Source organism: Rissa tridactyla, chromosome 2 (genome assembly GCF_028500815.1).
Source record: "Rissa tridactyla isolate bRisTri1 chromosome 2, bRisTri1.patW.cur.20221130, whole genome shotgun sequence".
In the NCBI taxonomy this organism is placed as follows: domain Eukaryota; kingdom Metazoa; phylum Chordata; class Aves; order Charadriiformes; family Laridae; genus Rissa; species Rissa tridactyla.
In genome coordinates, this window is record NC_071467.1 from 151,213,260 (window position 1) to 151,240,551 (window position 27,292).

General features: G+C 38.5%; 1 protein-coding gene across 21 annotated transcripts in view; it reads left to right on the plus strand.

Annotated features, from left to right (window-relative positions):
- Positions 1–27,292, plus strand: part of SVIL (supervillin) — a 141,379-nt gene that overhangs the window by 89,860 nt on the left and 24,227 nt on the right. For 6 of the 21 annotated variants that reach the window (XM_054190084.1, XM_054190086.1, XM_054190072.1 and 3 more), the window contains 13 exons: positions 1,821–2,711; positions 3,044–3,214; positions 3,845–3,879; positions 5,010–5,071; positions 5,444–5,583; positions 6,344–6,439; positions 7,694–7,946; positions 9,446–9,469; positions 10,533–11,103; positions 11,908–12,127; positions 17,678–17,807; positions 21,789–21,866; positions 22,450–22,518. In XM_054190084.1, the coding sequence (XP_054046059.1) occupies positions 1,821–2,711; positions 3,044–3,214; positions 3,845–3,879; positions 5,010–5,071; positions 5,444–5,583; positions 6,344–6,439; positions 7,694–7,946; positions 9,446–9,469; positions 10,533–11,103; positions 11,908–12,127; positions 17,678–17,807; positions 21,789–21,866; positions 22,450–22,518 (2,740 nt within the window). The remainder of the gene's footprint in view (positions 1–1,820; positions 2,712–3,043; positions 3,215–3,844; positions 3,880–5,009; positions 5,072–5,443; positions 5,584–6,343; positions 6,440–7,693; positions 7,947–9,445; positions 9,470–10,532; positions 11,104–11,907; positions 12,128–17,677; positions 17,808–21,788; positions 21,867–22,449; positions 22,519–27,292) is intronic. The other 15 variants (XM_054190077.1, XM_054190076.1, XM_054190082.1 and 12 more) reach the window with 12 other exon arrangements.

A 27,292-nucleotide genomic window follows, 5' to 3' on the forward strand; every position in this document is an offset into this window, starting at 1 on the left:
TATCGTTCTGGCTTACGCTAATTTTTATAACTTCTTATTTTATCCCACTTTGTACTCTGCAAACCAGCAGATTTTTATACCACACACCAATCTATCTTAGTATTCCCTACAATTAATTCCTTGAATTACAAAGGAGATGGTACAAAAGAAGTAAGAAAAAATTATATTGAAAATTAAAGCAAGATCTTCATCAGAGCGCTAAAAGCAGCTGCTTTCTCCCAGTTTGATAACACATACAGTTAGCCCACCACGAGAAGCATTGCAGGAAGACTCATTTCCGTGTTCCTGATTAAAGTAATTCTTATAACCCAGTACTAACATCAGTGTGGATGTTCTGGAGAATGCTTGGTCCATGTAGTTTAAAGAATCACTTTTTCAGACTGAATGCACTTTTTCTGTGCTTAAGTAACTTTGAGAAGTTTCCCTGATAACTGCACCAATCCTCAGAGGTAAGAAACACCAAAATGTTAGGAAGGTTGGTGTTTGAGATAACTTTGGTTATCCTGAATTATTGTCTCAGATGTTCATTTGCCTTTTTTTCTAAATCTTGCTTTTTCAAAATAATGTAAAGTCCAAAACATCTGTTGGTAGCAAGCCTGGAATTGCACATACTTTCAAATAAAGAGCTAGTCTCCTATTGTACTTGAGATTCTCTCCTTCTTTAGAATTAAAATAATTTTTTATACCCATTTGGGAGCAGAGGAAGTACGGGGGTTTCATTTTTAATACTGTGTTCACGATATTTACAAATGCTTGCCCTGTAAGCTCTCCGAACACTCCGCGTGGCTGTAAAACTGTTGGAGAGCTTACCTGCAGGTGTAGCCATACAGCAAAGGCTGCCTCCGGCCGCACGTGCCTGCCTTCCGTTAGTGCAGTTGCATTAAGTGTCTAAAAGTAGAATACGACTCTGTTTTGCATGGATGTTACACAAGTCTAGAGGTGTTTCTAGAAAATACACTGAAGTAAGGTAACTTTGGGGAACATTGCTGCAAGTTTTGCATGTTAGAATGTAACGCGAAATGTTTTAAAACAGAATGCCTGTTTTAAAACAGGCATTGGGGTTGGGTTTTTTTATTTTGTGGGTTTTTTTTGTTTTTTTTTTTATTAAAATCCTTTTCTCCCCTGCAAACCCTCTGAAGAGCAACAGCCATGCCATAGTTTCACTGTGGGCTTTAAGGCTTGCACTGTCAACGTTTTTTTTTCTCCCCTACTGAAACAGGGTACACTACATGTAACATTTTAATTGTCTTATGTGATACAGAAAAGCACAAGTGAAAAAGTCTCTGGCAAAACATCTGAAGGGCTAGGTGGATACAACAAAGTGGTTTTTCATCCCTTTCCCCAGCACAACAGCATCTTCATGAGATGTAGAGTGCCCAGTGTTTAGACATCTTCAAAAATCTGACTACGTACATGATTGCCAATAGAATTTGCAATTTCAGGCTCAACCCAACACTTTGATAATATAAAAAGCAGTTTTGATCATCTTGTTTGTTTGAGACTATGGGTATGTGCTGTTTGACAAACGCAGTTGTGACCTCATGGGAACATGCTGTGCGTTCGCAGAGCTTGCTCAGTTACCTTCTCAGGAGTCATGCATGTTCGAGGGCTGTGAGTCACCTGAATGTCTTTGAGCAATGTTGCTGCTAAGATTTGGGGCGGGGGGGGGAAGGGGTTGCATCTTAAGATTGCTTTCTTTTATGTATTGATTGCTTTTTATTTTAATATGATGTTGCCGTCTGTACCCACAGTAGGTGTCTGTGTTCCTTCCCAGATTGGGTATTGCTGTTCACAGCTCTAATCCTTTTTCTTTCTTAAAGAGTAAAAGTTAGAGAGAAACTGGTGAAAGAGGAAAGTGCTCGCGGAAGCCCTGAACTTGTCACAGACACAGTATCTCAGAGAAAATCCCATCCAGTGCCAGCCCACTACATGCCTCTTCAGACAGAAACGTCTGCCTTTGATAGGGTTATAAATCAGCCCATCAGTTCAGTCCGCCAACCAATACATGGCTATGTTCAGCCTGCTGGCGTTGCTCACACAGCTCAGCTGATGGCAACAGAAGAACCATCAAACATCTCTGTTGGCAGCCTCCTCCCACCAGACAGTGTTAGCCTCTTAACAAAATCGTCAGCAGTCACTGCATCAGAGAGTGAAAAGGAAGAGGCACTTGGTTATGGAGCAAAGCCTGATGAAGAAGATTCCTTGGAGGGTGAACAGGCTTCCAAAGGCAGAAGACCAATTTTGCCATCTGAGATTCGCAAGCAAGGGAAGAACCATGAAGGCCTCTTTGGAGGAGGAGAATCAGATACCCCCGTGGGGAGTTCCTCTTTCACAAGCAAGCTGAAAACAGTTAACTCCGAAGTTCAGAGAGAGGTGGAGTGCAATAAGAGGCAAGCTCCTGAGCAGCAGTTTAAGACTCCTGAGAACATAGAAAGGAGTGAAGCTGTTATGTACATACAGAGTGGGTCTGTATCGCAGCCTGCCAAGGCAAAAGCTCCTGTTTGGAAAGTGTCAACAACGAAGCATAAAGTCCTGACTCGCTCAATGTCTGACTACACTGTGGCTCCTAAGTTAGAAGCTTTTAAAAGTAAGGAGAGCATGGAAGCAAGTGCACCAAATGGTGAGATTGGCACGGTTGACACAAAAGTCTCTGTTGCCCAGCTCCGCAATGTCTTTCTGGAGACTGCTAAAGCCAACAAGAAAACGGAACTGTAGGTGACATTTCAGACATATTTTCGTGTGAAACTTGCACGTCCTTGGCAAAAATTACACACACTCAACATCAGTTGTGTTCAGCACTTAAAGCACACAGCTTAGCTCTCACCAGTGTGTATTGGAGGCTGAGATGGTTTGAAACCTGCTTTTGTGCTTCTGCTTGCTAGTGCAAGTTGTGATGTGGGGTAGCTGGAATGTGTATGTCTGCGCATGTTACCGGAGGCGCATGCAGAGTGATCTCTAGTGAATTGTTGAGATGCTTACATCTATGCTTTACTTTTCTCTTCTATTTTCTTTTCTACGTGCTTTCTATCATGTGGTTTAAAAGTGAATCTCGGTTTGAGACGTCAACGGCAGGTAGCACTTTGTCTGCCAATGGTGACCGTGAAAGAGGGCCACGAAAGCCAAGGCGCTATTTTTCACCTGGTGAAAATAGAAAGACTTCTGAGAGATTTAAAACTCAACCTATAACGTCAGCAGAACGAAAGGAGACAGATAGGTAGGCACGTACGTAGCTCTGTGTAGCGTTCTGGTGCAGGTAAACATGAACAGGCTTGTGAAGAGACTTTGTTGATTTATTAGCATGAATGTTTTGCAAGGTTGTTGTTCCTGTTTAAAAACAGTCAAGTATTTGTTATAGCTTCTTATAAAATAAAAACCAAAACACTGACGGCAAAAACAATTTGTTGCAAATCCCTCCCATGTAAAATGGTGAACAATAAATCATGGTGAAGTATTATAGCTGTCTGGTTCTGTCTAATGAATAAATGTCTGGTTTTATATAAAAAGTTTCCTTTCAATCTACTCTGCTTTACCATTTACTTTTTTTTGTAAACAACCAAAGCTACATATTTTATGTTAAAAGAGCTGGCAGCAAATCTTAGACTTTTATCTTCTGCAAGATGTACTGGACATCATTTTCCTTTAGTGTATTTAAGTTTGGCTGCAGTTGCTTGCCTTTCTGCTTTATTAGAGGATGTCAAAGTGGAAGCTGTTGAAACCTGAAAAATAGATAAAGTTTTCCTACTCTCAAGACTTTTGAGGTCCTGCTACTTCAGATGGATTTTGAATTTAATTTTTGATGTCTTGTTTCCAACTAACTCCTTTCTTCTTGATAATTTTTCACTAGGTCAATCTTGACTGCAGAAATACCAACTGCTGAAGGTATGTTACTATACTGTTTTCTAAGGAAGAAATGGGAGCAAATTGGTTTGGCTTTGACTGAAGAACTGTTGATAAAGGCAAACAAAGTCCACTTGAAAATAACTATCATTACCCATAATATGTTTGAAGTACCGCTTTTCCTTGGGCCATGTCTACTACAGACTTGATTTCAAACTCATTTAAAGTCTGTCTGTGGATACCTAACTTCCTATGGGAGGCCAGGAGTGGAATGGCTTGACACTTTTCAACATAGTTGTTGGGGTTTTTTTCTGATTTAGACACTAAATAAGCTAGTTGGTGGAAAAAAGTTACACATTTTATAATCGGTGGTCTAATAACTAAAAAAGTCTTTAGTGTAAAATTGATATTGGTAACATGTTTTCTAGCTAAGGAAATAGCAAGATGCTTGTTATTGAATTATATAATTCAGTCTGCCATCTTGCTTCTCTTTCCCTCTTGTCACTCTTGGCAAGTCTGGCACAAATTAAGTGGGTAATCTCATGAGTAGCTAAATTTAGATTTAATGCCTTATGCTATTTGAAAGCTGATATTCTTTGCAGCTTTGAGATGCTGGCCCCTGGATCTGGAGGATGCTGATTTCAGCTCCTAAGGATACCAGTTGAGCCTATGAAAAATGGGGACACAAGGTGGTAATCAGAATGACCACCTTCCAGGAGAGACCACCTTGTATGGTCAACTAGTAGAAAATAACAGTTCTATACAGCAGGATGAATACTGAGCCTTAAGACAGTCTATCAGTCCAATTATTTTCTTAGTCTGTGTGTTGTCATAGACTAGTGTAATAAGTTTGACTATTCATAAAAGGTTGTTCGGAAAACTGGCAAGCACATGAACTGTGCTGAAGACAAGTCATTTGCTCTCAAATCCTGTTAAGAATTTTCCTCGATGCAATACATATAAATATAAGTAAAATTTACACAATATGGTTCATGGTAAGTCTTTTGTTAAAAGGGAGTAACAGCCAGCTTATTTGATGATGGTGTTCTTGTCAAAGTAAAGTATCATTTTTGAGGAGTTCAGAAATCATATAATCAAAAAACACCCTTGCACGTAATATGAGCTTGATTCATTACGTTCAGTCTCCTTTTTTTTTTTCTTCCTTTGTGTAGACGAAGAAAAACTGGATGACCGAGCCAAACTAAGCGTAGCTGCAAAGCGGCTGCTTTTTAGAGTAAGTATTACATTTTCTTAATAGAAGGCTGAGTTAAACATTTCATATACAAGATGCTGAAGAACCCAAAATGCATTAGAATGAAGTGTAATGCAGTTAACAAAGTCCAAGCTACATAACTTTTTTCTTTTTTTTCTTCATCTGACTTACCTACGCCGTAGACCTGTTGCTCTAAAGCCTTCTTTAAGAACATCATTTAGAGAGATGTGTAGTGAGTTTTAACTCTGACGCCTACTGTGCAATTACATCCTGCTTCTAGTTCAGAGATGGGCATTTGGGAAATTTACTATTTTGCATGCAAGAAAACTAAAAAGAAAGTACTGTCTTAGAAATTTGCTTCCATGGTTTTAATTATGATATATGTCCTCTTAGGAAATGGAAAAATCATTTGAAATGAAAAATATTCCTAAACCACCTACAAGAAGTTCAGCAGTAGAGAGAAGACTGCGGCGTTTGCAGGATAGATCGCATACACAACCAATTACTAGTGAGGAAGTGGTCATTGCAGCTACGTAAGTCTTGTACATATGTTGGTTCCTGCTTTTAAATCTGGGAGTAAGTTCCATATATGTGGTATTTACAACTTTGTAGCAAGGAAAACATTTATCATTAAGGGCCAACTTCCTCGAGAACCACAGGGAAAGCTATATTGAAATGCCTTTTTAGAAGTAGAGGGACTAGTAAAGGATAACTTGCATGAACTGTAACTTGCGGAAAGCATTAGAACCTGTAGATTAGGTAAACAGGATTAATCACAGCATTGGTTTGTAACTCAAATGAAAAAGATCCTTTGCCCTGAGGGAAATCTGCACAATTTCTTATGGAATGTATTTGTACTGGGGAAAACCTTTTGCACTCTGAAATCTCAAATGTACTTTTTGGAAATGCGTTTCTTGCACTCTGGTCATACATCATGAAATTTTCCTGAAAAAAGGGAAGTCATTTTGGGGCAAAATTAAACAAAGGGGAATGAACATTCACCGAAAGATCTACTAAAAGATAGCTTGTGTTATGGGTAATGAGTAACTTCAAGAGACAACCTGTTTGCTTCTCTAGGTTTTTAGTTCTTTCAAAGTATTTGAAGCTATTTTGCAGAGGTCGCAGCAGATAACGCAGTTAATTCAAAATCATTGCTGTTTGTTTTTTTTTTTTTCTGTTTTGTTTTGTTTTGGTTTTGGTCTTTTCTGTAGTTAACACTTAATGTATTGCTTTTCTTAATGCTTTTTTCTTCTCTCTCCCTGTGAATTTTCCCTCCTTGGCAATTCTTTAAAGTGAATCTACCCCTGCTTCACGTTCTGTGAATACCCACACAGTAGTGACAAGAGTACCTAGCCCCACTGTAGTTAAGAGCACTGTACAACCTATCAGGTACTGGGGGGGATAAACATGCATGTTACATCGAGCACAAGATTCCTCAATAGCAGATGCATCTTTAAACTCTTGAATGCCTTTTCAATGTGTCAAGTCAATACTCGTTTCAAGAAAATTTAAAACATTCGTCAGCTTCATTTATGTTTGCATGGTAAAACAATGCAGCTTTTTTTCTTTTGTCAAGCATCTGTTTTCAGGATCTTTCTAACCACACTTAGCTGTTCTAGAAGCATATTCTTCTTCTTTGTGAAAGAAATTATTTTGCATGTGAGCAAACCAACAGAACCCTCTTTGCTCTTGTACGTTTTTTTTATACAGTAATGTCATCTTGAGATGAAAATACAAAGGCTGGGTGCTTGATTTCACAAGCAGTACATATCCTCTTTGTCTGTCTCTACGTATATTTTTTTTTAGCTTGCAAAATTAAAGGAAAGATAAGAAATTGCACCACCTATAGGTAAAGTTTCAGAATACTGTTTGCCTGTTTTGAATGAGAGAATTTTAGCAGAGACCATGACAGAAAAAAAAAAAAAAAGAGAATACTACTAATTCCATAAATGTGGCTGAATCTAGCTAGAGGTGAATAAAATATATTACTGTAGAGACAAATGCAGTTACAGCTTTTATGAATGAATGTGTCTGCCTTCAGCATTGGTGAAACAATCTTCAAAATTAATAGAGTGTATTTCAAAACTATTTTTTGTTCTTGAGTTACACCAGATAACTCAAAACAAAAGACAGTCTGAATTCTGTTCCACTTCAATTTAAGAGGCATTACAATTTATGCTAACCTAAAAGCAGCACTAACTCGGAGTTTAAATCCATCTTTTGAATGTTTTTATCATATCTGCTCCACAAATTATTTCTAAGAAAATTGAATTTTACATAAATTGTACTGTAGGACCCGTGTTTGTTCTACAGCAGGCATCTTAAGTGTCTCTCCATATCTCTGTATTCTGTGTAAAGAGATTGGTCTGAACAAAATCTCTCTTCAATCTTGAGTTCACCTTTTAAAAAAAATCTGTAGTGTCCTAATCAAATGAATTTGTGAACGAAAATTTAACTTTTTTAAATCTTCAGCTGTTGAATTAGAACTCATCATGCCAATGTTGAACCACTGCATAACCACTTAGGCTGCTATATTACATTGGCTATTGTGCTTCATGTGCAGTTCTTCTGCTTCTATCAGGTTCAGATTTTAAAACTTCGTAACAGCTTCTTCAAAACTCATTTCCAGTTCTGTTTCTTCAGCTTGCAGGCATCAGCACACCAAAAAATTTTAGCTAAAGAGGAGATAAGAGCAGCCAAAGAGGCAATGGGGCAAGATCAGTCTGATGAACCAGATTCTTCCACCTTAAGTTTGGCAGAAAAGATGGCTTTGTTTAACAAACTGTCTCAACCAGTATCCAGGGCCATTTCCACAAGGAGTCGAGGAGATATTAGGCACAGGAGAATGAATGCTCGTTACCAGACACAGCCAGTCACTCTTGGAGAAGTTGAGCAGGTAAGTGCAATCTTAACTCTCTTCTATTTCTTTTCTTTTATTGGAGAAAACGGCTTCGCTGTAAGATGCTGTAAGAGCTGGCCTTTCTTTGCTCTGAGCTACACATTTGGGTCATGATGTATTCACAGGAAAAAGCTTGTCAGGAAGCATCCTCTGACACGGAGGAACAGCATCCTCTGAAATGTTCAACTTCATTGGTGTGGTTTTTTTAAGTAATTCAAGAGTATATCATCTTCCTGATTAGTGCATGCTGTACCTTTCACAGTGTCTGTCTTTTCTGGTACAACATTACATGTCTTCTAAAAGTAAATTCTTGACCAAAGGGGTAAAAACTGTGACACATATCATTGTGCTTTAGATGTATTTTCAGGGGATTTTGAAGCTTTGTCATGTGCAACTTTCAGACTCTTTCTTGAAAGCACTTGTGTATTTCCATCATTAGTTAGGACATAATCTGTCATTTTCCTCTGGGAGAGGGGATTGATTTTTATTATTTTTTTTTCTAATAGCAGAATACTCTTGAAATTCAGAAAGTCATGGTAAAAATGAAGTTATTTAATATGTGCAGTGGAATTGGGCTTCCTGTTCTGAAATCCTTCATGTAATTGGAACTGCAAAGGAATACCTTTTTAGTGAAGTTTGAGCATAAGATGTTTAGCAGTGATCTTTCAGAGCTGATATTCACGACCGCAGAAACATCAGTCCCTTAGTATTACAGCTTTAAAAGAAATCACTTTAACAGTGAAGCACAACTTCTATGCATGTCTTTTTTCTAGGGATTTGGATCAATCTGAGCATTATAAAGCTCCTGCCCTTCTCTTTCTGTGTGCTTCATTCGTGATTATACATTTTTCCATATTATAATTAATAGAATAGCAAGAAGGCAGGATTTAACCATATTGGTGCAAAGTTGTACAGGTAGATAATTGTACTTTATGCCTGCTTTACTTAGGCATGAAGTAGTAGAAAATATTTAGCAAATTAACTTTAGCAAGATTTCCAGACCTTACATAGTCCTCTTTCCATTCGTTTTTCACATGCCACCGCTGTCACAGCCTGGCCTTTCTAATGATTGTGTCACTAACTTGTTTGGGGGCAAGGAAGGAGATCAACAGAAATGGGCTGAAGCGGATGGGAAAGAAGCCAATGACAGTCACAGTAGTTTGTCAGACTTTTACAGAAAAGCTCTTCAAGCAAGGAAACGCAGAGGAAGCATGTTTTGTCATCTCTTTCTGAACATAGCAAAAGAAACCAGAGATGCCTGAATCAAGTTCAATGGGAGTGTATTTTCAAAAAGGCTTTCTATAGTGAACTGTTCATTTGGAGCGTTGGGATGTTTTGAGAAGCAGTTATGGTTTTTCTAGGAAGAAACAAAAGGAAGGTATCAAAACCAATAACTAGAGCTTATGTTACCAAAATACATAATTGCAAATGTAAATATCTTGTAATTAAAGCTGAAATCCCTTTGCTGATCTCCTCTAAATTTCTAATTCTGATAGATGCAATGGAAAAAGAGTAAACTGGTAACTATTTTCTTAATCTTTCTTTGGAACCTTTGAGCTAGCCTAGTAGTCTTTGCTCTGCTTTCCGTTTTGTTTAATGAGTGGTTAATGTGTTGTCCATGCTTTATGGAATTTGCATGTGCATTTTAAGTTTTCAGTTGATTTGGTGTGATTTTGTCTGTTCTTTTTGCATGCTGTTCACTAGCACTGCAGTTTAAGAAAACAACAAAACGCCAAACAAAAAATTTCTCCTGATGTGTATGAAGGCATGTTTGTCAGTCCCTCTCATAGCTTTTGTCTCCTTTGGAGAAGACAAAGCCAAGCTCTGCATTTCAGGAAAATTTTGCATCTCAACTGCCTCTAGGAAAACTTTATGAAATTATTATGTTAGAAGAGTAGAAAAGATAACTGTTCCACTTTAGAGGTCAGCAGGGCAAATTTGGAGGTTTCTTTAATATGCTTCTTGTATTCAAATACTTTGGTCTGAGACGTACATGACAGCCAATGCTTCGTATCTGAAAAAGTCTTAGACTAACAGTCCTGCATGAAGGTGATTTATGTGGCAGAAGCATCAGCAATGTCTTCCCTGTGTAGAACAGCACGGAGCAGTCTGGCGCTGAGCTAGCTCCAGAGCTGGAAGCTGCATAACCGTATCAGAGCAGAGCTGTGCCAAAGCTAATTAGCCCTCCTGAGATGCAGAGTTGATTAGCCTGGGCACATGGCATGTCATCCGGTGTCTGGAACCTGAACTAATTTCTTTCCCCAGTGCTGCACAGCACCGTATCAGTATGAAACTTTGCGTGGAGCTCTGACACAACGCCATGTTGCATGCTACACATACACCTTTTATTACTAAAGATGTTGCTGTCGACATGCAGTCTTTTCTTCCCTGGTGGAGTAAGCCGTCTGCAGCCAAATTATGGGGGCATTGTTGCTCTCCTTATCTGTTTCTAGTCTATATTTATAGAGCACTGTATTCACACGGAAGCACATCTCTGAAGAACTGATGTGATTAGATTGTTTTTGGGAACTGATGATTTCAGAGCTTTTACATCTCTTTGATTTTTATTTTTTTTGTTCATAGGTACAAAATGAAAGTGGAAAAATTACTCCCCTGTCAACTTCAGTTGCAACATCAGTTTCAACGATGGCATCTACCCTTTCTCCGCTGTACGCTGGAGACCTGCACACGAAACCAGCTAGTGATGGAAGCGTGAGCACTGCCGCTAGAGCTGATCTGAGATTCCACTCTTCAGCAGAAAACTCAGACTCTTCAGGAAAACACACACAGAAGTCAGAACAGTGGCAGCCCTCGGTGGAAGCGGTAGAAAGCAACAGAGCATCAAAGAAGCATGAAGAAGAGAGAAAGAGGTTTCTAGCACGTGAAGCTAATGAAATTACAAAGTACAGCTCCTTTGAGGAAGAAACCACACATCCTGTTCCTGAAAAAACAGGAGACTACCACAAAGAGACAACATACAGCTTCCTGAGGAAGGGCAGCATGGAACTGTTTAGTTCACAAGCACTTTTTCAGCCTCTTGAACAGAAAGAAATTGATACTCATACGCAAGGTAAATGGGAAGTCAAAGAAAGCCAGTCCTTTGAAGAAAAGGTAGATTTGGAAAGTGTCACGAAAAGCAAGGTTTTGCAAAGAGGTGCGGTATATATATGGGCTCGGTTTTGGTATAGTCTTGTTAAGCAAACAATGGTGTTTCTTTAGTTTTAAACATCTTCATTTCAAGCATTATTAAGGCTGGTTATTTTTCCTTTTTTTAACGCTACTTTAAAGGTAGAGAAATACCTGTGAAATCATAAGTCTTACAAATACAGTTTTCTCTTTGTTACTCATTCAATTCTTCAGTCTTTAAAGGTGGCTCAGTTTTATTCAGATTTTCTTACTATCTTTCATCAAGGCAGTTTTTCCTGTGATTTAGTTGCTGCTTGCAAAAACAAAACCAAAAAAGGCCCCCAACACCCTCCTAGAAAATAATGTCTTTATTAAGCTATTAAATGTCCTCCTAGCATGCTACTTACGCATTACCAATAAGTTATTACCAATTATGCTTTACCAATAAGTTAACTTCTTATTTAAATTTTGTCTGCTTCTCTTCACCCACTCTTTGTTCCCCTCTCACTTTCATCTGTCCATTTGTTTTCCTGTTGGTGTGGTGACAGGAGCGGCACTTTGTGCCTCATCCACGCGAATTTCAGAATTGTGTATTGAACACGGTATTCTGTGGCTTCATGTGAACTTCAGTCACAAATGGCCAGTCCGTACAGCAGATAATATTGCATGATTAATCTTCATACCTCTAGCTCAGGCAGAAATTTTTTCTCTATTTAGGATAGCATGTGATTTGAAACTTAAAAACCAGATTTGCTGCTTCAGTGTTAGTAATGTAAAATATGTTTGAGAATAGTGCTAACTCTAATTCAGGACTTCTCTTTTGAATGGGCAGGCCACACTGAACCTACTTCTGAACTCACCAGCACATCCGCAACAAGGACAGTTTCACAAACTGCAACTGCAGCATCCTGTAGACTGCAGGAGCTCTCTGAACAATTGGAAGGCAAATTTTATAAGAATTCCTGTGAGATGTTTTCCATTGGAGAGAACAAAGCACAAACAGCTGAGGATGTCCTTGATAATTCCAGCAAAATGATGTCAATTAAGGAAAGGTACTTAAATTTCACTTTTTTCTAAATGATCTCTATAAATACAGTTATTAGGCTGATGGTATAAAAAGAAGCTTTAAAGCTGTTTCTGAAAAAGCTAAGCAGTGATTATTAGGCTTTATTAGATGTCAAATGCTAACAGCAGAAACATGCAGCTAATCTGCCTGACATGCTTATAAAGCAGATGATGAATGAGAATTACTGTTCAAGAGAACGTGATACTCTGATTTTGAAAGAGCCACCTGAATAATCAATAAGTAGTTCAGAAAATGAAAGTTGTAAAAATATATGTTCTAGTTACACTTACACTGACAGTATACTTACCCAAGTTCTTCTTTCAATTACAACAGGTATAATGTGATTCGTTTTTTTAATAGCCCATTTTTTGTTGGTCTATGGGAGTCTCTTTTAAAAAAGCTGAATACGGGGAGTCAGGAATAGAGTCTGTGGTGTTTCCCTCTCTGCTTCAGAAATGCATGGTTGCCATTTTGACTTCTGGAAACTTACTGTAGGGATTTTAAAACGGTAATGAGTTGGATGGGTTTGTGGGAGTATTAAAAATATTTTTTTCCAACCCAAGATCATTCTGATCTGAAGCTAAATGTTAAGTGTTCCTCATTTGTGCGGACAGTAGGAGTTCACAGCTAGAGCTCCAACAGCGGCTTTAGTACTTGTAAAAGTCGTTCTAATTTAGTTAAAACTTTAAGAGTATAAACTCAGCCCCAAAGGATCTGGTAGCAGTCCACTGAGTGAAATTGCAATTGTTTGCTTCAGGTTGACAAATAGGCCTATTTTTACTCCATCTTTTTAGCAGTGAAAGCAGAACCAATAAATAAAAATAGCCACTTGATTAAACTTTCACTGTGTAAAAGTATTCCCTCTCTTGGTGAGGTGGGCCTGATATTAGGAACTCCTAACCATTTATTTTTTTAAATGTGATTCCAAAGCGTGCTTCTCAAATTAATGTATTTCTAGGATGTATGTGAGTCATCCTCATTTATAGACCATCCCCATTCCCTGTTATCCGCTTAACATAAATAGGGGATGCAGGGACAGCTACAACAACTGTGCAGTCTTAGTCCCCCTTCTGAAGGATGTACTTACTTTTTTCAGTTTCCTGTTGTTGTTTTGTTTAAAGCAACCTTCATCCCTCCCGTCCCCCTTCTGTAAATATGTCAACTGTCAGGGCAGATAAGATTTAAGACCAGGAACTTCTGCTTTATAGGTGGTAAATGACCTGCCTTCCCTGATCCTGGTGGGGAAAAAGAGGTTGGAGGGAAGGGAAGATCCAAGTATTAGCAGCTGTTTCAGTCCTAAATTAAATTCTTCAGTTGAGTTGATCTCTTGAGGAACTGATGGTAGAGACTGTCCGTCACACTCACAATCTGGAATCACTTTTGTTAGGCCTCCAAGACTGTCTAGTCAGTCCCACAGCTGACAAAAGAAAATACCTGCTGTCTTGTCAGGAATTTGTATATTCCACTTCCACAAACATCTGTATATGGCAGAGCTTGTATCAAAATGTTTTAGCCTTCCAAAATACCACAGTGGTCTGCTTCTTGGCCCAGAATTAAAAAACTACAACCGGTCATTTTCTTTTGCTTGGCTATAGCTGATGCCAAGTATTCGTAAACCTCAAAGAACGCTTCTGCTAAAGATTAACTATTACACTGGATTTTTTTTTTTTCCTTTTACATTCACTAACTTCATCTTCCCATCCAATGGATTTTTCTGGCTGTGTCAGACATTCTTTCACCTTATGGAAGAACAGCTTTTCCACAGATGTAATATTCGGCAGGATGCATGCATGCTGGTCTGGATGAAAGTGATTTTCCACAAAGACTTACTTCACTGAACTAATGCTATCCTTGTGGAGTAAGTGCATACCTGGCATTTTCAGAATTACCTAGCTAATATGGAAGAATGGAAATCATGATTTTTCAAGGAAGAAAAGACACGTATTCTCTCTTCTTCTGCAAACAAGCAGCTTGGAGGTGAAAGAGGGAGCAAAGGCTCATATTTTTGAGCAGTTTTGGCTGTGTTTTGTTTTAGGCTGCCAGGGCTGATCCACTGATGTGTTATATATGAGTGGTGGAAACACTTTTTTTTAATTGTCTTGCCTTCGGGAAGAGACTGTCTTGTAGGACTTCGAACGGAGCATCAGTTGTGTGTAACTACCTGTCTTTGTGCCTTTATGGAGACCAAAGTTGCTAGAAGGCCACCATATCAGCTTCACTTTAGAAATGAGCTGCATGCCATGATCGCCATATAAAAAAAGCTACAGAAAACTAATTTCTGTGGGACCTCTTACCATCATTCATTCCTTATCAGGAAGAGCCCAGCTTAAACTTAATTTTCAACCTTTTTTGATGTATGGACACCAGAACAAGACTTTCTTATGTAGACAAGTTACTACTATAGTGAAATTTATGCATACCTTAACAGTCGGCTTCCTTTTTGTAGTTGCTTATCTCATACCGGCCTCTAGGATTTATGATTTAGCCGAAAAGAACTGGTCAAGTGCAGCCAATGGAGTACGTGTGAAAGTCAAGCCTGTGTCCAGTTTAGTCTGACTTAAGGGTAACACTAGCAGCCAAGGTACTCAAATGTTGCGACAGAAGATGTGTCATTTTTGACATTTTTTGCCAGAACTTTTGCCAAGGCTTTTCATACAATGCTCCTTATTTAGGCAAAACCATTGTTCAAATCTTCTTTCTATTTCTCTTCAGTATTAATCCAACATTTTGCCTTCAGCTGTGAAAGCTTTTGCTTTGAACCCATCCTGACACCTCTGGGATAACAATCATTCCATCGTGATGGCAGATACTCTATCTCAGTAGTAGGTGAAAGAAGGATGCAGAGCAAGCTGTCAAAGATGGGCAGATATATAAAAAAGTTTTTTCTTTCAAGAAAAGAGTAAGACTGATTTTTTTCATGTTGGAAAAGGAACTTTTTGAGGCAAAAGCAGTATGAATAGAACTGTGAAAGTGAATAATGAATGATTATTCATTATTTATCGAAAGTGGAAAACTAGAGGTATGCAATGAAACTAGTAGTCAGCAGGCTTTAAACAAATCTAAGGGTTAGACCCAGTAATTGCCTTATTTTTGCATACTTTCCAAAGAATCAACTGCTGTCTAATTTGAGTTAAGCTACTGAGCTGGTGGACTTGTTTGCAAGAATAGTAGTTCTTGCATCTTTATTCATACAAAAGGGTGCTCTCCAATTGTTGCTGAGTCAGGGCAGTCTGAGTTTATTGCTGTTTCCACCGTTCCATACAAATGCATGGCTTTAGGTTTTACACAGTAGTGAAGTTTTCAATGGCATACAGGGCAATCATGGGTTTTAAGTGGTGATTTCATTCCTCAAAACAGACAAACGTGTATTCTCGCTCTGGGAACGAGTTGTTTCATTAATATAAAAGCGAAGAGAGGAGGGCTGGTATGAATCCATCCTTATTACACAGGAGAAAATAAACTCTCCAGAGACACAGAAACTGTCGTTAGAGTTACAGATTTTCTCTTCCTGATCAACCAAGCTGTTTGGGGCAATGGTCTAGGGCAAATTCCTTGCAGTAATGTCAGGTTAAAAAAAAAAAAAAATCCTGCTTGCTATGCTGAGCAGCTACAGACATTTTCAAAAACAAACCCATCTTAGGCCAAAGCTGACCGAAAGTCCTTCCAGCTTCAGTTGTCACAGATCATTTCTAAGCAAAGCTGACCTGAGAGAACATAACTATTGAAGATAATTCAACTGTGTGGTGGCAATTCAGTCCCATCTTGGTCTCCTCCACAGTTTCACACATGCATGGATGCAATCCAGAAGATTAGTTCTGGGCAGTGAAATCTTGTATACCTTCTGGAAACAATGACCATGGCCTCAACTCCTTATTGTGAGTCCTTCTCACCCCTTCTCATCCCGTGCTGTGAGGTATGAAGCAAGCAGGCAATGTGAAGCCTGACAGTGCAGCCTGTCTGGGCAGGAAGAGAGGAAGTAACTGCTTTCTTGAATACTAACATCCTTACTGCCATTGTATTCTGTGGACTTACGGTTTTCTGCATTCTCAGTTTTTCTCAAATGACGACTTAGGACTAATTGGTCGTCCTTGAATAGGTCGGTAGCATGGTTGCAGCCCCTGGATTTTTGCAGGAAGCAGCTGCCTGAAACTTGGCTTCTGGCTAGACCTGTTCGGTCCTGCCGTTTCCTTCTCAGAGTTTCAAGACAAGACTTACTGTGAGCATAACAGTAATCGCATCTCTAAAAAGGAATCTCCATGTCTTGTGGTCAAAATGAGTCGCCAACACTTTAACTACTGACCCTGTTCAAATATCAGTAGGGTTAAGGATTTTGTATAATCCTTACTGAAATGCCCTGGATTGAAGAAAGTTATGTAGTAAAACTTAATTCAACTAAAATAAAAATTATTTACTGGACCAATGGAACTGTTCACACAAGTATTGCAGATCTACGTTTTTATGGATTACTAAGAATGATTTCTGAAAGCTAGAAAATTCATACAAATACTAATTTCTGAGGAAGGTAATCTGAAGATCATGCCTGTGTAGACCTCATATTCCTAATTGCCTTCCCCTGCCATCAGAATTAATCACCTCAGGGTTTGAATGGACAAATAGGTTCTAATTCTAGCAAAATAGATCTACATGCTGTCCCCACCAGAGCCTGTCAGTGTCCCGTTGTGCTATATTGAGAATTCTGCTCAAGATTAGGAAATAACACTTTTAAAAGATCCTACTTACCCAAGATTAATGGTAATCCACACTTTAAATATAAGACATGCTTTAAATGAGTTGAATCTTGCAGATAGATTTCACACCTGTAGTATAGTTAGCACCAAGAGCATTAGTACTACTGATTTGTATCACAGCAATGCCTGAGCTAAGCAAGGAGATCCTAAGTGATCCCTGGGAGTCTGGTAGTAACCTCAGTCACTGGAGTTGCAGTGAAAGCAGCAACTGCAGAGGTGTCATTTGTTATGCCTGATGAGACCTAATTGGGGGGTGCCTGCTGAATAGACCTCTTTCTTCTTGGGTTTTAAAGATAATTTTTTAAATTTTTTTTATCGCATACAATAAAGATGAAAGGTAGGATTCATCTTATCAACTTTGGACATGCATAAGCACCCATAGCTGATCTAGTCACTCTCTGTGCCTCATCGACAGAAGGGAGGGGAAAAAAGCAGTGATTAACCTAACCTATTTATATGTCTACTTTAGGATGATCTGCATTGCACCTTGGTCTCCCCTGACTGTGTTGGCAATTTCCACTGACTGTACAAATTAACTGGTGCGCCTGTCTCAGATCTAGATGTCTGTGTTTTGACAGATGATTCCCATTCAACATATTCAGTAAAGGCTTGGTGTTCATTTGTGAGCTTTGTATATGTGTATGAAATGTAAATAACTATAGTTAATGTTAGAAAACTTAATTTCAGATTCTCTTGAATGCAGCATTAGTGAAACAATAAGGGTAGCTTTTGAGGATAACGGGAAGTAAAGTGTTTAACGCTACCTGTTGGCACGGTTTTTCTTCTAGGTTGGCATTGCTGAAGAAGAGTGGTGAAGAAGATTGGAAGAGCAGGCTCGGCAAAAAGCAGGAGTATGCAAAAGTGGCTGTCAGTGATCGTAGCGCGCAGATGCAAGAAGTTGAGCAGCTGTTGAAGAAGGTAACTATCCTTGTTTGGAAAAAACATCTTGCTTGAAATGCTTCAGCTTTTTGAAGATGCATCCAACTAGACAGGCATGCCTAATATCAGCTACTAGCTCCTGCTGTTCCTCTTGTTGTCAGGCTTGTTTAAAAAATGATTCTCCCAACATGAGAGCTCCTTAAACAAGAATGTGTGCATTGTCTTGGGACATGTAAGCTTAAGGTGTCTTTACAGTGTCTTTTAAGCATTTTTCCCCCCAGTGAAATTGCCTTAAGACTTTAAGTTCAGGTGTTTTCTTTAGTATGGGTGACCTTGTAAAAATTTCAGAGTCCTAAAACTGTGTTGTCTCTGTGCATATGTTTTTTTTTGAGCAGTAATTTTGAATACTGGAAACACTGAGGAAATGCAGGTACCAGGGCATTCATGAGCCATTTGTCTTTTGGTTATCTTGCATGATCTTTGGTGTTTGTGGATAGCCACAGCCATCTGGACAAGGATTTTATCTGTCTTGGCAGTGTTAGTGAATAGAGGGGAGATGGGTACAAAGGTGTAGAGGAAAGGCACACTCTGGCTATGTCTATACATGAGTAAGTTACGTGGCTCAGCAGGAGTCAGTCTGTAAAGCACAGCTATTACTGATGAGGACCTGCTGTCCATGCCATGCTTGCTTGTTTTACTTCAAGCTTAATTTAGTCTGCTCCTGTGGCTCGACTGCACGTTAGCAGCTGTGGTCTTAATGGGAATCCAGGAGTGCGCTTCAGGGCTTAGTTTCATCCAGAAGTCTGTGCATTCTGCCATGTGAACCAAAGCACAGAGAGCAAGGATGACTGGGAGATTTGCTTCAAAATGGACTGCTAGTTCAAACTACAGGACTAATGTAGACTTGCTTCTCTTCTGAGGCTAGTATTTTGAAAATTAAAGTGTCAGATAAAATAGGCTGTTTCAAAAACCTGTAATTTTTGAAGGAGTATTTTCATAGAGGACAAGTGAAGATAAAATTAGTGTTATAAATGTTAATAGTGGGGACGGTAATCTTTGGATCAAATCATTTAGTTATGAAAATGCTGCTTCTATTAAATAGTTTAGGCAAACAATAATGAAAAGTTTTCTCTTACATCAGTATATTACAAGTAAGGAGTTGTTAACACAGTCTGTTATTGACGATAATCTGTGCCTGAACACGTGACACAATGGTTGCGTGCTAACTGGACAGAAAGCTGATTTTTGTAGTTTGGGTTATGGGTTTTGTTTTGGTTTTGCCATGTGGACTTGCTGAAAAATCCAGTTGTTGGTTTGAAAGATGTCCTAAAGCAAAAATAGTTTCAGCAAGGAAAGCAAAATTGTGGTCACATTTTTAACAGGCTAGTCTCCAAAATGACAACTGTTGAGATCAGATAACAAATGTACTCCAGCTAAAGACAATGGGCTTGAGAAAAACCTTTAAGCAGCTGCCAAGATTTAGGCAGAGACAAAACCTTTGTTCTCCCTTCTAACTCCCCTGCGCCCATATCCTCCCTGCTGGTTTACCATGTGCAGCAACTTCACTCAGCATAGCACAAGTTAGGCTTTTAAAGCAAGTAAGCAAGCATGACGTGCTTGAAGGGTACAAGCTTTGATGTGACAATGCTAACAGTGGGAGTTTTGTGACACTGGGTCACCCACTCTGTTGGTTCACATTAGCTCTTGGCTATTTAGAGCCTAAATCAAAGGATTTGCATGAGTGCCCGTGGGTGAAGTCTTGGATGTATAAGAAAAAAATGTTAGTCTTATTAGATACACAACCCCCTGAACTGTATGGATATTTGTGACGCTGATTCATTACGTGATAAGTGATAAATAACGTAAAGCTTCAATAAATTGACCACACTGGTTACAACACATCATGTCAGCTGCCCTTAAACCTGGAAATACTATTATTGATAAGTAATCAATGTGATGGCTATTACCCTTTGAGAACCATGAAGCAGTGCGCCACTGAAGCCTCTATTTGTAGAAGAGCTTTGGGACTACAATGTACTTAAGAATCTTTTGGCTGTTAGATTGCAATAAAAATGCAGGAATTGTATTGATTACTGTGTTTTGAGTTAGTTAAAATACAATTTCCACACATGGCAGTCATGCATCAACAGCAAAGGTGTGTAAACTTCTGTCATGCCCTGCTGGTTCAAAATAATGCCTAAAGTTTTTAGTTGCAATATGTCACTCCTGTTAATGTAGTCAAACACCTTTTTAGGTTTGGTTTTTAGGTTTGGGGTTTTTTTTGGGGGGTGTGTGTGTATTTTAAAAGGTTATCTAATTCTTTTGGAGTTTAAATTATTGAAGCATAGCTATATAAAATAGAAGTTACTAGAGTACATTTAGATTTCTTATAAACAACAAAAGTTGAAGACTTACACTCTTAATAAAACAGTTACATTAAGTAGTGCTGTTCAGTCACTTTTAGTCAAAATGCTTCTGCCCAGTTGTCTGCATGGCAACATGTTTCTCCAAATGTTTTATAGTCATTTATATGTAGGCTAAACTGTAGGAAAACCATAAAATTCGTGGAAAAGCTGACAGAGCAACCTCAAATGGGGAAAAAGGGGAATAAAGAATTAACTCAAGGAGATGCAGATGAGGGCGGGGAGTTGAGATTTACTTGGAGGTCTAGCATCTGTTTGGATGATTGCTGCACATAGGAGGACAATTTGTTGGAAGCTGTGAGACTTCTTAGATTATTTATATGTATGGTAAAACATACTTGGACAATTCAAAAAATAACTCTAACATCAGGGGAACAACCGTACACTGAGGAATGCCATACTGGAAAAAAGATCCCTTTTATTTGGGAAAAATATTTTTTATTTAGTATGTTTGTATTCATCATCTTATGTTGGATGGAAGACTTCCAGTTTCTTGTTTTTTTCATGGTTAGAAAAGTTAACTTTAAAATATTTCCTTAGTATCAAAATAGCAAGATTTACTGGCATGAAGATTCCTATTTTATAGTCAGCATTTTTAACAGAGTCCCTGATTAATGTGATTACCAGCTGTGTTGCAGTCACATTAAAGCAGTGAATGACATTTGAAATGCACTTAATTCTTAACAGAAGTTCAGACTGCAGCTCAGCACTGGTGTTAAAGGCTAGGGCTGGGCAGTCAATTCAAAATTACTCAGAGATGAAGTATGTAAAAATTTTAAAGGGGGTGAGCCCTTAAAAAGTGACTTTTATGCAAAATATTAATCTCTTGCTGCAGTAATAGTTTTACCCATTTCATATCTGGCATCCACCAAGTGCTCGTATCCCGTTCTAATCAAAGCTGAAACTCTAATGATGAGGCTTCATTATGAGCCACTCTAATGACCTGTCTTTACCTATATTCTGTGCAGTGTTCCACATTTCTTCCTTTCTATAGGTTAAAGCAAGAATTATAGATGATAATGCCATGTCTAATCAGCTTTGGGTAAGCCCAGCACTGAGGCAGGGGTTATTTGTAGGCTTTGTTTAGAATGGTGAACTCACCTTCGCTGAGTGCTGTGAGCTTAGCAATTCCCTCCAGATGGCTTTTTGAATATCCCAGTTTTAGTAAGCATTCTTTCCTTTCATCCAGAAAATAGGTGTCTTGTTATTTAGCAGGGTCTGATTAAACTTGCAGCGGAATTATTCACGTTGTGGTTGACATGGTTCATCTATTTAATGGTGCATGAAAACAGAGACATAAAAATTATCAGCATATGAAAACTGTATCTTCTGGCTGTGCTGTTTTTGTTCTGCATTGAGTTGTAGTGATGTTGTTACTAACTTAATTCCTGCATGGAATGGTTTTGGTAAACATGCTGTTGTATTATGACAACATTTTTGATCTCTGTCTTTCCAATAGGGAAAACATTTGTAGAAGATTAAAAGATTCAGATTTACTTCATTTCAAGAAATTAGGGGAAGATGAGTGATTTCCCCCCCATTTCCGATAGTCCAGTTCTTTTCTAATTCCTTTGCTTTGCTTCTGTCCTTGTCATAGGAACCTGTATATGCTTCTACTTACTCTCCCGTTATACCCGCTCTCCATAAATTTCATCCTTTTCTACCTATTAATCAGGTGAGCAAAAGTGTGCACAATTTAAATGCTCAAGAATTTCAAGTAAGCACATTTTGACAGGTTTTTTTACATAGAAAATTAATAATCCTCTTAACTGATTAACCAGCTTAGTAAATGCTGCTTTAAAGAAATATAGTGTTATGCCACTATGCTCTGTACTCTTCTTCAGTATACATTCTGTTAGTCTTTCTCTTATGGTTGCTTTTCTAAAAATTCTGTATCTGTTAGACTATATAGGTGAGAAAGTAAATGAAGGAGGCATTGTTGCATTTATTATAATACTGAAAACTCACAAGTTGTTAAAAAGGGTATGTAAAAGGAGCAATATGTAACTACACAGCATTTCTTTTATTCTAAAATGCCGTGTACCCTGACTTCTCTGTAAATAATGCGCATATACAATGTAAGACATAAAATCATCTAATTTATTGACTGTAAAAAAACCAAGCTCCTTTTGTTCAGAGGTGACTTTCCTGTAGTGCTTTTCCCTGGTCCCTGTCTAAAGGGTTTTTGCCTTGGCACATCCTGCTTCTATTCTCTGACTGTCCCATCTTCCCGCTCTCTCTCTCTTTCTTCCTTTAAGGTCTGTAGTACTAGTTTGAAAGAATCGAGCTCTCTGATTTCTGATGAACGTCATCCTTGGAGATGGAAGGTGAAATGCTGTACAAACTTACTATTTAATTATTGGAGGGAGGAGTAAGACAGAAAAATATATTCAGATCTAAGATGCAGATTCCCAAGGCAACTCGTGGCAACAGAGTTAACTTAGCGTTTGCTTGGGAATAGAGTTCTGCGGCTGTTCCAGTCAATGTTAGAGAAGCTTCATGTAAAGTGTTCTTCAAAATCACGTCCATACCTCTGCAATTCCATCATAAATAATTTGAAAATCTTACTTATGAAGAATTAATAGATAATGAGCAATATAAACTTTCTTCAGCTAGAGCTACATAGCAAAGTTGTCTTTGTGCAGAAGTAGAATCCTGGATCTTAATCTGAGCAAACAGTACCTGTTTCAAATGATCAGAGGTAGAAGAAGCAAAGGCAGGAGTGGACAAAGAAACAAGTTGAAGAAAAACATGAGGAAACAAGGACAGTTCACTGGAAGGTCTCAATAGATCTATGCAAGTCTAATTCTGCTTTATTACACCACCTTGTCCCTTGCCTCCCTGCTCAGATCCGTGGTTGTAGTACTACAAGAAATCCATTGGGTTCTTTATTCCCCACAAAATACAGTGCATGTGGGGAGCATTCTGGCCAGCATGCGCAATGGCAGTGAATCTGAGGGGCAGATATTCACTGCTAGAACAGAGGATGATGATTATGGTAGGGGCTACTGGAACTACGATAAATATCTGATATTTACCGTTTCCACGTTCACTTTCATAGCTGTTATTGAGGATGATCTTTTACTCTGATTTTTTTTAAATTAAAAAATAAATTTGGGGCTAGTAATTAAAATCTGTTAGTGTTAGCTGTTCTCTGTAAGGTCTGGTTTTAATATGGCTTTATTACTATTTACTTAGATAACCTATTCATTTTGTTGTAACAGAGTTCACCAGCTCTATGTAACTAGAAGGTAAATTAATAACATAATATCCCTCCAGTAGTGAGAGGAGGTCCTTCAGTGGGCTGTTCATCCCATCTATCTAAAAAGGGGAACACCCAAAAAGTGTTCAACTTTCTATTGACGATGGTGAGCTGCATCCTGCCCTCTTGGGAAGCTGCTTCCTTCTAGGATAGTATCGAGGTGCATACAGATTTGTTTGGGGTTTTGTTCTGGCACAATTAATTGTTTGTTGTTTGCACCAAACACAATTTGAGTATGTTCTACTTTGCTCAAACCACTTTTGAACAGGAAGCCATGCATTTGCATTTTCTTGTTATAACAAGGCCCATTTAAAGTTGTAGAGGAAAACAATGCAGAAACTTCTCCATACTTGTTCAGTTGTTGGATTCTTCTGAGGCTTTTTTTTTGTCTGAGGAGCCTAAACTAGAGAAGTTACTTGTATTAAAAAGCAAATAGGTATTTTTTGGATTCTTCTTTTATGTAATTTGTAGCATTGGTTTTAAATGGATCCTCCTTTTGAAAAATACATTATTTTTTTTTATGTTCGTTCTTGGTTTGGCCTCCCCCAGGTAGGGGCAGTCTAGATCTTCAACATAAAAAACCAATTAGTTCACTTATTTCTTGCATTAAAAAGCAAAATGAAACCCCAAACAACAAACCAGTATGCTATCAGACTACTCCCAGTTGTGTTCTTGTGACCAAGACACTGCTTGGACTGGAAGACTGTAGGGTACAAAATGGAGCATTGCCTAGATGCGGGCCCTTCCTTAGCATGAACTGCAAAAGCAGTGGAGTCCCTGTGCATACCGTCAAGAAATGTGTTGCAGTGCTGGAAAAGACCAGTATCATCATCCACCCTATCCAAGCGGTGGGAGAAAAGTAAGCCCTGTTTCTAACTGTTCTTGCATCGAGTCTATAACTCCTTCTCAGACTTAAAACAGATCTTTTAGGAAAATACGCCGTCTTTATTCTAAACTGTCAACATACAGAAAATTCACTGCACTATTGAGCAATTTTTCATGTGTAATTATTCTCACTGGGTAAAATTTAACTCTTAACCCTCTCTTCAGGAAAAATACTCATCTGATTTAATCTGAGGTAGATTTTTTTCAAATCTCTAAAAGAAATATATTAGTCTTTTCCTGAAACATTTCAAAATTGTCAGCATCCGGTATAGAAGTGTAGAGGCTGGAAATGGATGAGCTATTGCAGTACAGATTATCTGTTCAGAAGGGAATTTTTCTCATCTTTTTCTGTCTTCCTAATTGTCTGGGTTTTGCTTGTTTCCCTTTTCTAATAACATTTCTCTTCAAAGCCTTTGTTTACCAGATTTTTCTAATAACCTTTTTTTACCCATCTATGTGATTATTTCTTCTTTATCATCATCACTCTTCGGTATGTTGGTGTCATCCCAAGGGTCTTCTCAGCAGAACCGTATCTTTTTTCCATGTGCATGAAAACATTGTGATCCATGTTGGGATGAAGCAGATCATTGCATGGGTCTCTTCTGTTTAGAAATAATTTTTCAGTCAGTTAACTAGTTTGCAGTCTGTAAGATGCACTGATATTTTTATATTGCTCAAAAACCCCTCAGAATGTCATCCGTGATTAAGTCAAATATATTAAAGAAATCAGAGGTAACTATGTTAACATATTTAATCATACTTAATCTCATCAAACTTACCATTTTGATTAAACCTGTTTTCCATAATGCCATGTGGAATGGCATTAATTACGCGCCTGTGCTTTCATTCTTCGTTGATTGTCTTACAGCAGTCTTCCCATGAGCATCTGTTACAACACACAGCTTGTGTGACCTGTTTCTATATACTTTAGTTTTACTTCTAAATATTGTCCCCATCTGAGCTTTTATCAGTCCTATACATTTTCCCATTTTCAAAGGTGGCTTTTTTAATGCACTGCTTGTGTTTCGAGCATCTCCCATTCCAGTTATTTAGAATCATAGAATGATTTAAGTTGGAAGGGACCTTAAAGATCATCTAGTTCCACCCTCCCCTGCCATGGGCAGGGACACCTCCCACTAGACCAGGCTGCTCAAAGCCCCATCCAGCCTGGCCTTGAACACTTCCAGGGATGGGGTAGCCACAACTTTCCTGGGCAACCTGTTCCGGTGTCTAACCACCTTGACAGTAAAAAATTTCTTCCTAATATCTAACATAAATCTCCCCCTTTCAGTTTAAAATCGTTACCCCTTGTCCTATCACTCTACTCCCTGATCAAGAGTCCCTCCCCATCTCTCCTGTAGGCCCCCTTTAGGTGCTGGAAGGCTGCTATAAGGTCGCCTTGGAGCCTTCTCTTCTCCAGGCTGAACAACCCCAACCCTCTCAGCCTGTCCTCATAGCTGAGGTGCTCCAGGCCTCGGATCATCTTCGTGGCCCTCCTCTGGACCCGCTCCAACAGGCCCATGTCCTTCTTGTGCTGAGGGCTCCAGAGCTGGATGCAGTACTCCAGGTGGGGTCTCTCCAGAATGGAGTAGAGGGGAAGAATCACCTCCCTCGCTGTCCTGGCCACGCTTCTTTTGATGCAGCCCAGGATGCGTTTCGCTTTCTGGGCTGCAAGCGCATATTGCCAGATTATGAGCTTCTCATCAACCAACACTCCCAAGTCCTTCTCCTCAAGGCTACTCTCAGTGCGTTTCTTCTGATCCGTTTTCTGGTTCGCTTCATTTGGGGAGTTTATCATTTATGTGAAACAAGAGATATCAATGAACACATAGATGTATTTTTCATGATAAATTAGGATATTTCATTGAATGTAACCACCTTTGTTGTTGAATGGAATTAGAGCTGTTGTTTTCCTTATTTTTTTTTTTTTTATTCTTGATACACTAATTCTTTTTTTGTCTTTTTACTGGGGTCTTGAGCTCCCCTTATCAAAATGTCACAGTTACAAATTTGAGATTTATTCTTCTTTCGTATGTTCATTTTTTTTTTCACTTGGAAATAAATTTGCATTTAAAAGCTAGTCGAGTTTTACCTTTCTTGCCATATTTTCTCCCAGACAGAATGTGCTTTGACCAACTCATTGCCCCATAAATGCTGCTATTTGGCAATTGCAAAAGCTTTCTAAACTGTTCCCAATTACCAGGTGTGTTTTTTATGAAATTTCTTTTGACAATTGCATTGACTTGTGTTAGATTTCCAGCTATAGAAAATTATTCTTTCTTTTAATCATCACATATACTTTTGTTTTTCACCAGGACTGTTACAGCAAATTAAATGGGTTAGGGATTGCTTGGTGTCTATTCAGTTTATCGTTTTTCTTAGCTTATTTGGTCATTAATGAAGGTGGGAGTCTTCACACGTTAGGAAGAGATCTAACATGGAATTGCTCTGAGTTTTGTAACATACACATCCAGTCTGATTTTTTTTATTTTTTTTACGAACTGTAAAGATGTTTTGTCCAATGGAACAGCTTGAAATCTTCCATTAAAAAAAAAAAGTGTTTGTTTCTGCTGTTAGACATTTACTCTCTTTTATCCTTTGACGCAGCTCCAGAATTACTCGTGATCTTTCTTACAATTTACATACATAGTGATTAACACACACACTTTCCAGGTCTGTGTCTTCAGAATTTCCAGTAGTTCTGCAGACTCTGAAGCTTCAGGTATTTGCTGTAGACAAAATTCAAAATTAAGCCCCCTGTCATTTAAAAAAAACCAAAAACCCAACAAACATATGAAAGAATCCATATGACTCTACTTCCTGCCTCTACCTCACTTCTCCTTATATTGGAAGGGAAGTCAGCATCCTCACTAAGTTAAAAGTATTTGGTTTGTATATGAAATGTCACTGGTGGTTTCATCAGGTATTTATTAATTTCCTGCCCAGATCTGCTT